General features: G+C 36.1%; 1 protein-coding gene across 3 annotated transcripts; it reads left to right on the top strand.

The window, feature by feature from the left end:
• The first annotated feature begins 440 nt into the window (after positions 1-440).
• Positions 441-15,311, top strand: slc7a7 (solute carrier family 7 member 7). Of its 3 annotated transcripts, none has more exons than XM_051898488.1 (10): positions 441-654; positions 2,028-2,637; positions 9,955-10,080; positions 10,192-10,336; positions 11,608-11,731; positions 12,388-12,491; positions 12,624-12,720; positions 12,888-13,037; positions 14,105-14,288; positions 14,375-15,311. In XM_051898488.1, exons 2-10 carry the CDS (start codon positions 2,142-2,144, stop codon positions 14,452-14,454), a joined length of 1,506 nt encoding a protein of 501 aa, XP_051754448.1. In that variant the 5' UTR covers positions 441-654; positions 2,028-2,141; the 3' UTR covers positions 14,455-15,311. The 3 variants fall into 3 exon arrangements, with proteins under 3 accessions (XP_051754448.1, XP_051754449.1, XP_051754450.1); XM_051898489.1 differs by lacking the exon at positions 441-654 and adding an exon at positions 1,724-1,921; XM_051898490.1 differs by lacking the exon at positions 441-654 and adding an exon at positions 1,770-1,788.
• The last annotated feature ends 157 nt before the right edge of the window (positions 15,312-15,468 follow it).

The following is a 15,468-nucleotide window of genomic DNA, read 5'->3' as shown; positions in this document are numbered from 1 at the left end:
ATTTTATATTTTCATTTTCTTAATGTATTAGTTTTTAAAAATATTTTAATATAGCTTTATTTAATATTTCAGTAGCCTAGCCTACTTCAGTATTTTAATACTTAAAATTAAACATAATTATTTCAGTTAGTCTGAAATTTTCATTTAGGTTTTTTTAAAGTTTACGTTTTTCATATAGGCTAGGCTAATATTTTATTTTATTTTATTTTATTTCAGCTTTCAATTTTGAATTACCGAAAAATATTTTAATAGTTTTAGTTAAAAGCAACAACAACTAGCTTACCTTAATGTCTCGACTACAAAATATCTTTCATTTGTTTAGCTGGTATTTATCAAATGTTCACCTAGACACATTATAATGGTTCAATAGTTTAGAGAGCTGCGATCCATTCCTTTTCTCCTCCCCTTACTCGCTGTGTGTTTGTATCTCTGTTTGACTGAGAGCAGAAGTTCATCAATCTACTCCAAACGTCTCGAACGCACGAGCTGAACGGAAGGGAACTCGAGCGTGAGCCGTGACAGAAGACCATATGACTCACAGGGCAAAATAACATGAGCTCCACTTTGGCTTAAATCGTGTCTACGAAAATGAACGGCAGATAAAGCACCAGTACAAGCTGCATCCTGATGCCAGTTCAGCACCTGGAGGGAAAGGTAATGCAGAACCATTCTACTCAGCTCTTATGTACTTACTGTGGTCATTGCCGTCAGAATTATTTCAACACGCTTTGATTCACATACACCTCATTATAAAAATGCATATTGTATAGTTACAGGTTTTATATGGGAAAGATGTAAGTTTACATAAATGCATTATCAATACCTTTATTCTCACAATTTTATGTTAAGTAATATATTGCAAGTAGTTTCTATACAGTTAGTTTCTGATGGAAATAATTTTAGGTAAGCCTAAAAGGCTGTAACCTTGAGTGACTTCGTTTTATAGTTGTTGTTTTTTTATCAAAGCGCTTATCAGTCCGTCCTGAACCTTGCTCTCCTGTCCCTAAAGATTTTGCATTGGAGTGGCTTTTTAATTATCACGTGCAGTAATTGCCTACTGTCCACCCACTCAGCTCAGCTCTTTAATCATCCTCTCTATCTTTTTTCTTTCCTGAATGCAACTTTCTTCTTTTGTGATAAGACTTTCCTCACCATTACACAGAGCAATTAATCAGATCTGCTGAGTTAGTGTGTGAAAGGTGGCAACGATTCTAAGGTCTAAGTAGGTGCGCAACTATTTTAATTTTTAAATTTGAAAATGTCTTTTTACAAAATTTCAAATTTGAATTTAAACAGTCAAGAGCCCCAGAATTCTGCAGCTCTAATGTGTGAAATTCCCATTTATTTCCTTTTCAGATTTCAGGATGTCATTAAGTCTTTTTAGATAACCTATGCCAAAAATCATGCCTTGTCAGGATATAGTTTGTCAAAGTCAGCATCAATGGCTCTCAACTTTGAGCTTCAAATATACGAGCTGTCAATTAACTAGACATGTCCCTGTATGTGCATTTTTTTATATCACGTGAAGAAGTTTCGCAGCCTGTGCTCTTGAGCGTAGCTCTTTTGAGTCCATTGAACCTTGAGAAGCATGTGACAGATCAGCATGCTGACTCACCAAGAAGTCTCCATGCTAAAAGTGAGAGAGAGAGATAGAGTTGAATTGGACTTGACATATTAAAAATCCCTCCACTTGGTCTTGGTTGACTAGAGATCAGGTGGATCAATGTCCACGTCAGAGATGATGATTGAGTAAGCTGTTGGCTTAGACATACAATCCTGTCTCTCGCAGTAAGGAATGGATGTTTTTCTTACATGTAGACCTCTTTCTCCAGCTCTATGTTTACACACCTTTAAAAAGCCATTTGCCAAGACGTCTAATGGATCAGTAATTGCCATATGTACATTTGAAAAGCAAGAGTGTGTATGTAAGCTCTTTATGATTGCCCTGTTTCTTTGGAGATTATTATATGTGCATGCATGTGTGTGTGTTTGTATAAATACTGAACCAATCCTTCTGTCTTCCCCAGATGTCACCTGAAGATCTCAAGAACTAGCTGGGAACTTTTCAGATCTTCTTGAAACTCTTGTAACTGACTGTAGGTTTAGACAGTCTTATTTGTATCATACAATCTATTAAAACGATGGCATCCTACAGTCCTGCACCCACAGAAGAGCCTGCCTCAGAGGTATCGAACGGAGACCTGAAGGCAAGCAGCTCGCAGGAGTCCATGAAACTGAAAAAAGAAATATCTTTGCTCAATGGCGTGTGTCTCATCGTGGGAAACATGATCGGCTCCGGGATCTTCGTCTCACCCAAAGGTGTACTGATGTATAGTGGCTCCTACGGGTTATCTCTGGTAGTGTGGGCAATCGGTGGGATCTTCTCGGTGTTTGGTGCGCTCTGCTATGCCGAGCTCGGAACCACCATCACCAAGTCGGGCGCCAGCTACGCCTACATCCTGGAGGCCTTTGGGGGCTTTTTGGCTTTCATCCGTCTATGGACTTCACTTCTGATCATCGAGCCCACCAGTCAGGCTGTGATAGCCATCACTTTCTCCAACTACATGGTGCAGCCCATCTTCCCAACGTGTATAGCGCCCTACATAGCCAATCGTCTGCTGGCCGCAGCCTGCATCTGTGAGTTGGTGTGTGTGGATTTGTGTGGCTGTATTTGGGAGGTGCTTTTGTAGATTATCTATGAAGGTTTGTGTACTTCAAGAACATAAATTAATCTATGAGAGTTAAAAGGAATAGTTCACCCAGAATCATTTACCCACCATTCCAAAACCTTTTATTTTATTCATGTAATTGCTTCTGTGGAACACAGAATGAGACATTTTAAAGAGAATACACTACCGTTCAAAATTTTTTTTAAAAGAAAATAATACTTTTATTCAGCAAGGATGCATTAAATTGATCATAAATGCGGTTCTTATGAACTTTCTATTCATAAAAGAATCCTGAAAAAATGTATCATGGTTTCCACAAAAATATTAAACAGCACAACTGTTTTCAACATTGATGCTGAAAATTCTGCTTCACCATCACAGGAATAAATTAAATTTTAAAATATATTAAAATAGAAAAACAGTTATTTTAAGCTTTAAATGGTTAGTTCACCCAAAAATGAAAATCATGTCATTTATTACTCACCCGCATGTCGTTCTACACCCGTAAGACCTTCGTTCATCTTTGGAACACAAATTAAGATATGTCTGATAAAATGCGATGGCTCAGTGAGGCCTCCATTCACAGCAAGACAATTAACACTTTCAATGCCCAGAAAGCTACTAAAAACATATTTAAAGCAGTTCATGTGACTACAATGGTTCAACCCTAATATTATAAAGCGACGAGAATACTTTTTTTGTGCGCCAAAAAAACAAAATAACGACTTTCCAACAATATCTAGTTATGGGCGATTTCAAAACACTGCTTCATGAAGCTTTACGAATGTTTTGTTTCGAATCAGTGGTTGGGATCGCGTATCAAACTGCCAAAGTCACGTGAACTACTGAAATTACGAAACACTTATGACGTAACCATGTGACTGAAATCACATGACTTTAGCGATTTGAACCACTGATTCGAAACAAAAGATTTGTAAAGCTCAGAAGCAGTGTTTTGAAATCGCCCATCACTTGAAAAGTCGTTATTTTGTGTTTTTGGCGCACAAAATGTATTCTTGTCGCTTCATAACATTAAAGTTGAACCACTGTAGTCACATGAACTGTTTTAAATATGTTTTTAGTAGTTTTCTGGGCATTGAAAGTGTTAATTAACTTGCTGGCAATAGAGGCCTCACTGAGCCATCGGATTTCATCAAAAATATCTTAATTTGTGTTCTGAAGATGAACGAAGGTCTTACGGATGTGGAACGACATGAGGGTGAGTAATAAACATAGTTTTCATTTTTGGGTGAACTAACCCTTTAATATTTCACAATATTACTGTTTTTACTCTATTTTTTATTTTAAAAAATTCAGCCTTTTGGTGAGCATAACATACTTCTTTCAAAAACATTAAACAAACCTTACTGACCCCAAACTTTTGAACAATCATGTGCTTTGCCACTCTGAGCTTTGCCACTCTGAATCAATTTATATTTCAGTCCGTATTTCTGCATCGACTGAATGTTTGTTGGTTGCACTTCAATTTGAAAGAGTGTGTGAACAGAAGGAAGTGGGTAGTGGGTTAACATTACACAAACATAAACACAGTTGCTACATTTTCCATAGACAGGAAGAGTGAAGAGTGAATAAAGGGGCATAAAACGCAATGAGAAATATGTTGAGTTCAAAAGACACTCACAAAAAATGTTCTATGGTATCACCATCTGATACTATCACATTAGCCTACTTTTTTGTAAGGGGAGAAAACAGCACAAGAGAAATTATGACATCATGAGAAATAATGAAACCCTGTCAGTGTTTAATGTTGCATGGAAAAGGGAAGAAGAAAAGAATGAGTCAGGCAAGTGCTGCTGATGTTGAGGGTTTATTTCACGTGATTAGTCTCGCTCAGCACAGACATGCACAATAGCACAAAAACTGCAAACTGATACAGAAAGTGACAATTGAACTGGCAGTTCTTCAAATGCTCCGGAATTTTGAAATCTGAGAAAATTTTTTGTGTCACTTCAAATAATCAACACATCACATAATGTAGATCAGTGGTTAATCTAGATCAACCCTGGTCCTGTGGCCCCCGAACAACACACATTTTAGCTGCGTCCCAATTCAGAGGCTGCATCCTTTGAATGCGGCCTACAAATGCGTTCTTCTTTCCCTGAGCCATGAAGGATAGAAAGAGTGGATCCTTCGCAAACTAGTCTATCCCAAGAGTCATTGTGCGCCAATGACAACTGGATTTTTTGAGAGAAAATGCCGGATTACACTTTTAAATATAAGTTTTGGGTTTCATCTTACCCGAATATCTAACGATACAAATGTTAAAAAAAAAAACTTTATAAAGCAGTTCAAATTTTGACTTGTATCTTACAAAGATGCAATTTTATTGATAGTTTATACTCTTTATTATGTACATAAATGGACCAGTGTTGGGGAAAGTTACTTATAAAAGTAATGCGTTACAATATGGCATTACTCCCTTAAAAAGAAACTAATTACATTACTTAGTTACTTTTTATGGAAAGTAATGCGTTTACATTAATTTTGCATTACTTTTTCTCACCTGGGCTGGGCTTGCTTGTTTTTAATAACAAAACCCCCAAAAGTTCTATTTTTGGCAAATGTAAAAGCTCTTTCACAACAAAAGTGAAATGAATAAGCCTCAGGCTGAAGGAAATGCAAATTCTCCCCTGTACAGAGGGTGCAGCTCAAACAAACATTTCAGCTGTGCTGCCATTCTGGGCTGTGTTTCCCAAAAGCATCGTGAGCTAAGTTAATCGTAGAAAACACTGGTGGCAGTGGTCTCCATGATCAACTTGGGCTCACAATGCTTTTGGGAAACGTAGCCCTAGATTGCAGAAGAATAAGACACAGGAGAAGAAAGTTCAACACTCTTGCTTGAGAAATCAAAACAAAAAAATGAAAAACAAATGTGATGTTTAACTAAAGTCATTTTTTGCTTATTAGTGTGGTTGAATTGGATCATCGAAGGTAAGACATTGGTTAATAAAGTGAGATTAAATGGGCCCGGTTTCACAGACAGTGCTTAAATTAAACCAGGATTAGGCCTTAGTTCAATTAGGATATTTAAGTAGCTTTTATAAACGTGCCTTAGAAAAAAAAAACATTACTGTTTTTTATCTTGAGACAAAACAATGGCACTGACATATTTTAAGATATGTTAGTACAAGTTGCTTTCAGTTAAAACAGCTCAAACCTGCATTTTAGTCTGGGACTAGACTTGAGCCTGCACCCGGGGGAAAGTATATTTGTGTTATTTAACATATTTAAGAAATGAGTTTACTTTAAAATGAAAATTACCCCAAGCTTTAATCACCCTCAAGCCATCCTAGGTGTAAATGACTTTCTTCTTTCTTATGAACACAATCAGAGTTGTATTAAGAAATATCCAAGCTTTATAATGGCAGTGAATGGGAAACAACGAGTATGAAGCTTAAGAAAGTGCATCTATCCACATCCATCCATCATAAACGTACTCCACACGGCTCTGGGGGGGTTAATAAAGGCCTTCTGAAGCAAAGCAATGCGTTTGTGTAAGAAAAATATCCATATTTAACAAATTATAAAGTAAAATATCTAGCTTCTGCCAGACCGCCTTCTGTATTCAACTAACGAAGAAAGTGTAAAACTCTCGCAGTTCAAAATGCTTACACTACGTCCTACACCTTCCATATACAACTTAGGAACAAAGTGTAAACTGCCGTCACGTCAGTTACGCTTTTTTTCGTAAGCTGAATACAGAAGGCGGTCTGGCGGAAGCTAGATATTTTACTTTAAAACTTGTTAAATATGGATATTTTTCTTACACAAACGCGTCGTTTCAATTCAGAAGGCCTTCATTAACCCCCAGGAGCCGTGTGGAATACGTTTATAATGGATGGATGTGGATGGAAACACTTTCTTGAGCTTCATACTCGCTGTTTCCCATTCACTGCCATTATAAAGCTTGGATATTACTTAATATAACTCTGATTGTGTTCATCAGAAAGAAGAAAGGCTAGACCGTCCCATTCAACAATGCTCGGTTCGACTTTTGCAGACTTCGAAGGTCTGGCTTTTGAAGTCCACGTTCTTCGAAGCATACAGCCTCTGAATTGGGACATGCTTTTTTATGCCCCCCTAATCAACCACACCTGATTCAGGTCATCAGCTTATTACAGAGACTTCATGACCTGAAATAGGTGTGTCAGACAGAGGAGATATTTAAAATGTTCTATCTGAGAAGCACTAATCTAGATGAAGATATTGTGTACCAGAGTAAAAAAAAAAAGTCTTTCATATACATATTACACCCACAAATCTAAATTAAGTTCATCAGAGTGCAACACACATGCACGCTTCATTGAGAGATAAGAAGCATTCCCAAGAATTTACTGATTTCTGGAAGGTAAAGTCCTCCTGATTATCAATCTTGCCCATATGACTAATAGCTAATGACAGCTCAGTATGGCATCGAGCCAAAAGGACATTGAGAGAGGGAGAGCAGTAGTTGTTCCAGTAGACACATCTGGAATCTTATGCCAGAGACACACTTTTGATCTCTTTCCTCACAAATACAATGTGTACTTTCTTCTGTGTTTATCTCTTTTCTAAGGGACAATAATACAATGTTAATATTATTGGTATTTGTCCTATAGTAGCAGTTCACCCAAAAATGAAAATTCTGTCATCATTTGCCCATGTCTTTCAAAACCTGTATCACTTACTTTCTTCTGCAGAACACAAAAGAAGATATTTTGAAGAATATTGGTAACTAAGTAGTTTTGGTGACCATTGACTTCCATTGTATGAACAAAAAAAAAAAAAAAACACTTTGACATTTCTCAAAATATCTTTTTTTTTTTTTTTTTTAATGTTCCACAGGAATGTCAGACCAGTCTACTGTGGGTGAGTAAATGATGACAGAATGTTCATTTTTTGGTGTGAACTATCCCTTTAGGTATGCTAAATACTTACATTCAATCATCAAGCCCATCTGAAATAAAACTTAATGACATGATAACATGGACATATTCCACAAAAAAAGAAATATCTTCATGAGACACAGAAAAAAAAAAAGTTTTAGTATTTTTTTCACGTCATTACATTGTTTAGAGCATAAGAAACAAATGAAAATTTTTTTTTTTGAAAAATTATATTTTATTCATGTTATGCTATGTCCTCTGTAGTGGACACCAGGACTAAGTTGTTTAAAAAAATAAAATGACATGAAATGACATGTATAGGCAAAAACAATAGGATTTTTTTTTAGGCTTCAGGATTTTTTTTTTTTTTTTTTTCCAAACTTTGTTTAAAGATGATTCTCAACTATGTTATGAAAGATATAATGAAATTTATTGATATACCATTTTACTTTATGCAATATGTGGCTAAAATACATGGGTTTTCCCATTCAATACAATGCATCTATACACTATATCTAATTTGCATATTAATGTGTTCTTGGGGCAACATGTAATAAAAAAAAGAAGTGTAATAATGGGAGTAATAATTGGCAACATTTTTTTTATAATAATATCTAATAATTAATAGGAATATTGATTTATAATTTATTTCGCTATTCACTTGTTGTGTCTCCCAGAATGCCTGATAAACATGATTTAAGTCCTGGTGTCCTTTACAGAGGACATGCATCAAATCAATGTCCTGTTTTGTAACAGAAAGTCATATTTTGATTTGAAACCCCATAACATTTTCCTGAGATGTTGATTTATGACAAACAATTTGAAAATTAGTCAAATGTAAATGATAATAACAAAATATTATCATATTTCCATAAGGGTGTTAAATTTGGTCACTAAATTAATGTCAGCCATATTTAAAGACCAAGCAGAGGGAGTGCTCATGGTGAAACCTCAGAACATTTGGTATCTCTGAAAAGCCCTGAATGTACTCTTTACAGGACATTCAGACTTAAAACTGTGACATGTATGATGTCAGAGAAAATCACTAAAATATAATGCCCACTACAGAGGACAAAAGTCTATTCCTGGGTCCCAGGAGGATATTCACCTTAAAAAATGAACATTCTTTTATCAATTACTCAAGTTGTTTTCCATTGTACATTCATTGTAAAAGATGAAATAACCATACAGGAATGAGACACATATCTGCCCGTCGCAAGCAGTGAGACTGTAGATTAGAAACGGGTGTGCGAGCAGTTTATGAACTTGAGGCAACATTGATAGCAGCCATAACAGATAAGATGAAGTCAGAGTAAAACTAGAAAATATTTTTTTCAGAAATGTGAGCCAAGGGCAAAGGACACAGGAAGGGTTTGAGTATTGTATAATTGTAACATCCACATATACATCCACATATACTGTGTGTATATATATATATATATATATATATATATATTCCCAGTTTCCCTCATTGTTTAATGGGTCAGACTGTGACTGTACCTTGTAGGAGTTATTCATGTGACACATTGCTACTTCCTCTTTGGTGTTAACACAAACTGCCCATTCTGACTCTCAATTTCAGTTCACTTTCCACTGGTTTATTATTTTCTTGGATGAATGCACCATCAAGGAGTATTTGCAATATAAAGCAATACAAATTTGCTTTCATTCTGAGTTGTTTAAATGTGCTCTCATGGTATGCAATATCAAAGCACAGGTGCTTATAGCTGGATTTTCTGTATGACAGAAAAAATGCCCCGCTCATGCACACAAACTTTAGTGCTGCCCTAAGCTCTTTCGCTCCTTGCAAAACAACCAGCAGGAGTGCTAGAGTCAGCAGCTCTGCTTCCTCAAGCCAGGAAGACTACCTTACAAAAGACACACACACTTGCTCACACGCTTTGTCTGAACCTCCCACACAAATCAAGACATTTCAGGGTCAAAACAAACTGACCCCTGAAGATCATTGATCCTCTTGGAAAACAGGGGAAGACCATATCTATTTCATGTTATTGCAGTGACGTTGTGACTAGACTGACTCAGACTCACAAGAACACCCACGTGGCTCCTTAAAGGGATAGTCCACCCAAAAATCTAAATTTTGCAATCATTTATGGACTCTCAGTTCCATTCCCATTGACTTTCATTGACAAAAATAAAATAGAAGTCAAATGAAACTGTTAGGTTATCAACATTTTTCTTTTGTGTTCAGCAGAAGAAAGAACAGCATACATGATTGGAACATGAAGGGGGAGTAAATGATGAACTATCCCTTTAAAGCCTAGTAGAAATTGACCTAATGCACAAAAAACCTGTGCAAGTCACCTGAGCTCCTTAACAAAATACATTATAGTGCGATGAGAACGAGTGTTTCATCTTGACCTGTGTTTGTTCTGTAGGCTTGCTGACCTTTGTGAACTGTGCCTATGTGAAGTATGGAACACGCGTTCAGGACATCTTCACCTATGTAAAGGTCGTCGCTCTCATCGCCGTCATCATCACCGGCCTGGTCAAGATATTCCAAGGTAAAGACACTACAAGAGACTTTTTACACCTGTATAATGTTTGTAACTATTTGTATCTGTATGTACACAATATAATTAAATCATGCTGGTTTATGTGTGTGTTTGTTCCAGGTTACACACAGAATTTTGAGGGGCTGTTCTCAGGTTCATCTCGGGATCCTGGTGATGTGGCTCTGGCATTATATTCTGCTTTGTTCTCCTACTCTGGATGGGACACGCTGAACTTTGTCACTGAGGAGATCAAAAACCCAGAGAGGTAATCAATCAATCAATCAATCTATTCATCCATCCATCCATCCATCCATCCAGGACTTGACATTAGCACCTGCCTACCCGCTAAATGCGGGTGGATTTCAGCAGTGGCTTGTAACTCAGTCACTCCTACTAGCCACTTTGGCGGGTTAAATTTATATAGATATATATATATATTTCTCAATTGTAGTCTTTTTAAAAGGCATCTGAAATAATTAACTAAGTTCAATGTAGTGTTGTCAGAAATATAGATTTTTCGATACATACATATCTGAAATTCTTCCAATACTCCATTTCCGCAGAATAGATACACAATATCAGCTGTGCTTTCTCGCTCTCTCATCTCTCCGACAGCAAGTTGACACACACACACCCACCTCCCCTCACTCACTTGTTTCATTTGCTCCGGATGAATATTGTTGGTGTTACAGGGCTTGAATTTCAGCGTGGGATAATTTTACTCATTCCCGCAGATTTTGTGCTCATACCCAAAGTGTGCGCACATTAAGCCTCCTCAGTACTAAATTACACTTACTAAAATACACACAAAATAATGTCAAATAATGTCAAAATGCCGGTCTTGGCGAGTATTCATGTAAACACAGTCATCCATCCATCCATCCATCCATCCATCATCTATCTATCTATCTATCTATCTATATCTATCTATCTATCTATCAAATAAAAATGGATAGCTGGGTTTACCTGTTTTAAATGCATTTTTTCTTTGATTCACACAATTTACTGAATGTCTAATTGAACACAGCAAACATGTGATTTTGTCACATGCCTTTTTGTGGGATGTTCAGGTCTGTCATGTGACAAGAGCTACTCTTAAACCCTCCTTCCTACAACCTATCCAAGCACTTCTCCATTTGGGCCTCTGGGTAGAAGTAACTACTCTGTGTTGGTAAGGCCCAAAATGATCTGTCAATATTACAAAAAAAAGATAATCGCCACCAATATACATAGAATATAGAACCATCTACTGCCACTGTCCAGCATAGTTTAGCTCTAACTTGCCTCAACACACCTGCCTGGAAGTTTCTAGTATGCATTGTAGTATGCCTTTTTTTTTTTTTTTTTTTTTTTACATGTGAAAAAAAAACAAACAAAAAAAAAAACCTTTGTCATAAATAGGCATAGCATTTTGGGGTGGGGTGGGGGTTGCAGAGCTTGGAGAGTTGTAGACTGTTTACAGGCCAGGTATTATATGCACATTAATACATTCTGCTGCCCTCTGGTGGTTGTAATTTTTTTTTCTTTTCTTTTCAGAAATCTCCCACTGGCCATTGCAATTTCTATGCCCATTGTCACAGTGATCTACATTCTTACCAATCTGGCATACTATACAATCCTGCCCATCCCTGCCATCCTGGACAGTGACGCTGTGGCTGTGGTGAGTATTTATCTCTGGTGGTAGTCAATATTGTTTAGAAAATCTAAACATGGTGGGACAGATTCATTTATTAGCTATTCTCTTTTTTCAAACATTGTTTTTATTAGATTTGTTAGTAAGATTTTTTATGCTTTTGAAAGATGTCTCTTATGCTAATGAAGTCTCTTATGCTTATGTCTGCATTTATTTGATCATAAATACATTAAAATTGTGAAATATTATTACAGCTTTAAATTAATCGTTTTCTATTTAAATATTGTTTTTTAAATATAATTTATTCCTATGATGACACAGCAGCCAATAATCCAGTCTTCAGTGTCACATGATCCTTCAGAAATCATTCTAATATGCTGATTTGCTGCTCAAGAAACATTTCTTATTATGTTTAAAACAGTTGTGCTGCTTAATATTTTTGTATATTATAATATCATAAATATCTTTACTGTCACCTTAGATCAATATAATGCATCCTTGCTGAATAAAAGTGTTAATTAAAAAAAAAAAAAAAACTTTACTGACCCAAAACTTTTGAACAGTAGAGTACAAAAAAGAAAAGAGAGAAACAAAAATGACAGCAGTTCTAAGCTGCTATAAGCTTGAATCATGTTTTGGCTATTCTACCGAATTCCTGGGATAATTAAGGTTTTATTTCACAGACATTTGCAGACCAGGTATTTGGGTATTTTAACTGGACAATACCGGTTGCTGTCGCCTTCTCCTGCTTTGGAGGATTAAATGCATCAATAGTGGCTGCATCAAGGTGAGAACTATCACATGTAGCATAACCAGTGTCATTGTTGCCATCTGATCCACCACATTATTCCCTCTCAGGCACCATTTTCCTTCTTAACTTCAGTCTCAGCTCATTTCTCATTCACGTATCTCCTCTCAGGCTGTTCTTCGTGGGCTCCAGAGAGGGCCACCTACCAGACTACCTGTGCATGATTCACGTCACCCGCTACACCCCCATCCCTGCCCTACTCTTCAATGTCAGTTCCCATCATCTCCATTTGTGTGTCACAATTCGCTGTTTCATATATGTACTTGTGTTCTGTTTCAATCCTTTTCATCTATATAGTCCATAAGTCATTGTGTCTATAAATGTAAGTGTAGCATTCTCAAATGTTAATATCTCAAATGTCTTGTTGTATGACAGGGTGCCATGGCTCTTGTGTATCTGTGTGTGGAGGATGTCTTTAAACTGATCAACTACTACAGCTTCAGCTACTGGTTCTTTGTGGGTCTGTCTATTCTGGGACAGCTGTACCTGCGATGGAAACAACCAGACAGAGTACGACCACTAAAGGTAACCACACAAACCAGCATCTGTAAATAAGTGAGGAAGCTAAATCCAACAACACTTGTTGAAGGGATATTTTTATTCATACCAAACCACTGCAACATTAAAGTGTTCCTTATGGAAGCCTGTTTGTGTCTGAGAGTAAAAAACAAAATTAAAACAGGTAGCTCTTTGTGAGACAAAGATTAAATAAATAAAATCATGGTGACATATAAAGTCTCATTGTGAGATATAAAGTTGTAATTGTGATATAGCCAAGCCTCTTGAATTCTGCTGTTGTAGTCATCATAAATTACATATGTATTAATATATTATATATCACAAATATTAATATTTTATATATAATGAAACGGAAGTTGCAATAGTCTTTTTTTCCCTGTTGTGACAGAGTGAAACGGCTTCTCGAACAAGAAAATATTACAAGGATAATAAAGATTACAAGTGAATACACGTGAATTTTAAAAAGGTTGTGCACAGATAAATCACTTATAAGATTTACTGCAATATTCCATAAAAAAACAAGAACTGTCGATTCTGATTTCAAGGTGACTTCAATATTAATATATAATAAAATATATGCATTTTCATACAAGTTTGGTCAGAAGGCGTTTTCTAAGAATATACATATTTAAATGTAAATGATATTTCATACTGTGTGCTCATTAAAAATATTTTTTTTCAAGTGTCATAAGGAGGTCAAAACAAAAGCATGGGCAGATGGGGTGAAAAATACGCTTTTAAAAATAACTATATATTAATTTCGGTGCTTATAACTTTAGTACCCAAAAGTTACCAATTATTATACTTTTCGTTATGTTTGGGTTCGTACAGTATCGACAAACCATAAGTAGGCTATTATCATTTATTCATCACTTTATTTTAGATTTAGGCTTCACAAAATCATGTGTGTGGTTCAAACGTGGTTTAATTAGTTGACAGTTGGTTACTACCTTATGAGCATTGCGCGAGACAACAAATTTCGCGCACCGGAAGTCATTGAATAATAATAATAAGTACAGTCTATAATCTCATTTATCTTACCTTTTTTCTTTTTTTTTCTTTTTTTTTTCCAGCTCAGCCTGTTCTTCCCAATTATATTCTGCCTCTGCACTGTATTTCTTGTGGTGGTGCCTTTATATAGCGACACTATCAACTCGTTAATCGGAATTGGTATTGCCTTATCGGGAGTTCCAGTCTACTTCCTGTGCTGCCATCTACCTGCCACACGTAGGCCAATGTGGCTCCGCAAGTTAATTGGTATGTCTTCTAATAGTGGTTGTAGTTGACCGAGTCAAAACTAATTGCTAATATTAATGCATCTATTTTCATACCCTTTTCACCAGCATCTGCAGGTATAGTCATTCAGAAGGTGTGCTTCTGTGTTCTTACTGAGATGGACATCGAGGATGAAAAGGCAGAGTAGAAGAGGACGATGCACTGACAAGAAAACTGTGCTATATCTGGAATAAATCTGGACATGCAATACACAAGCTGCTGATGTGATTAACCTCATTTTACACTGGTTTACACAGTTATCATTTTATATTGATCAGATATCATGTGAAAACTTCCCCGCAAGCCAATGCAAGTCCTTTATATTTATTGGAAATATTTATGTAGATGAACTGCATCTTGATCGGTTAAATGCTGGTTTTATGGGGAACAGTAAACTATCTCCTTGGCCTGGTTTCACAGACAGGGCTTAGATTAAGCCAGGATTAGGCCTTAGTTCAATTAGGACATTTAAGTAGCTTTTATAAATGTGCCTTAAAAAAAAAACATTACTGGTGTTCATCTTGAGACAAAACAATGACACTGATATTTTAAGATGTCAGTGCAAATTGCTTTCAGTTAAGACAGCTCATCTGGGACTAGGCTTAAGCCTTGTCTGTGAAACCGGGCAATAATGTGTGAAGAAACTACCTTTGGACTTGGAGATTGTTGCAGGGTTTGGTAAGATGATGAAATGATAGCACTGATAACAAAGGTATTATTTAGAGACATTTGTACCATTGCTTTGATACAGCTATAAACCTAAATCTTGCACATGTTAATTGAACATAAATTTCGATGCTTGTAAAAGTCTAATGAAATATCTTGTATTTTGAAGAAAGGAATTGCCACTACAGCATGTTTTATCTTTACAGGTTTATATCTGAATATCAAGAGCAGTATTTTCCATTTTTTGTAAAGACAAAGGCAGTGTTATTATAGATTTGTGATAAATAACTATTTGAATAAGACAAAAAATAAACTAAATAAAGGACAGACAATGCAAAACCTATGTGTGTTAATCATGAGAACATAAATATTCATGTTGAGCTCTTAATATTTTCTCTGTCATTCTATTCATGTGCTTTGGCTGACAAACTATAAGAGGGAGATACATTTGTGTGTGTGCATGAATAAAATAAGCACTTCAGCAGACTGTAAATGA

Source organism: Ctenopharyngodon idella, chromosome 7 (genome assembly GCF_019924925.1).
Source record: "Ctenopharyngodon idella isolate HZGC_01 chromosome 7, HZGC01, whole genome shotgun sequence".
NCBI lineage: Eukaryota > Metazoa > Chordata > Actinopteri > Cypriniformes > Xenocyprididae > Ctenopharyngodon > Ctenopharyngodon idella.
Note: the sequence above shows the minus strand (reverse complement) of the source record. Positions and strands in the feature narration are given on the sequence as shown.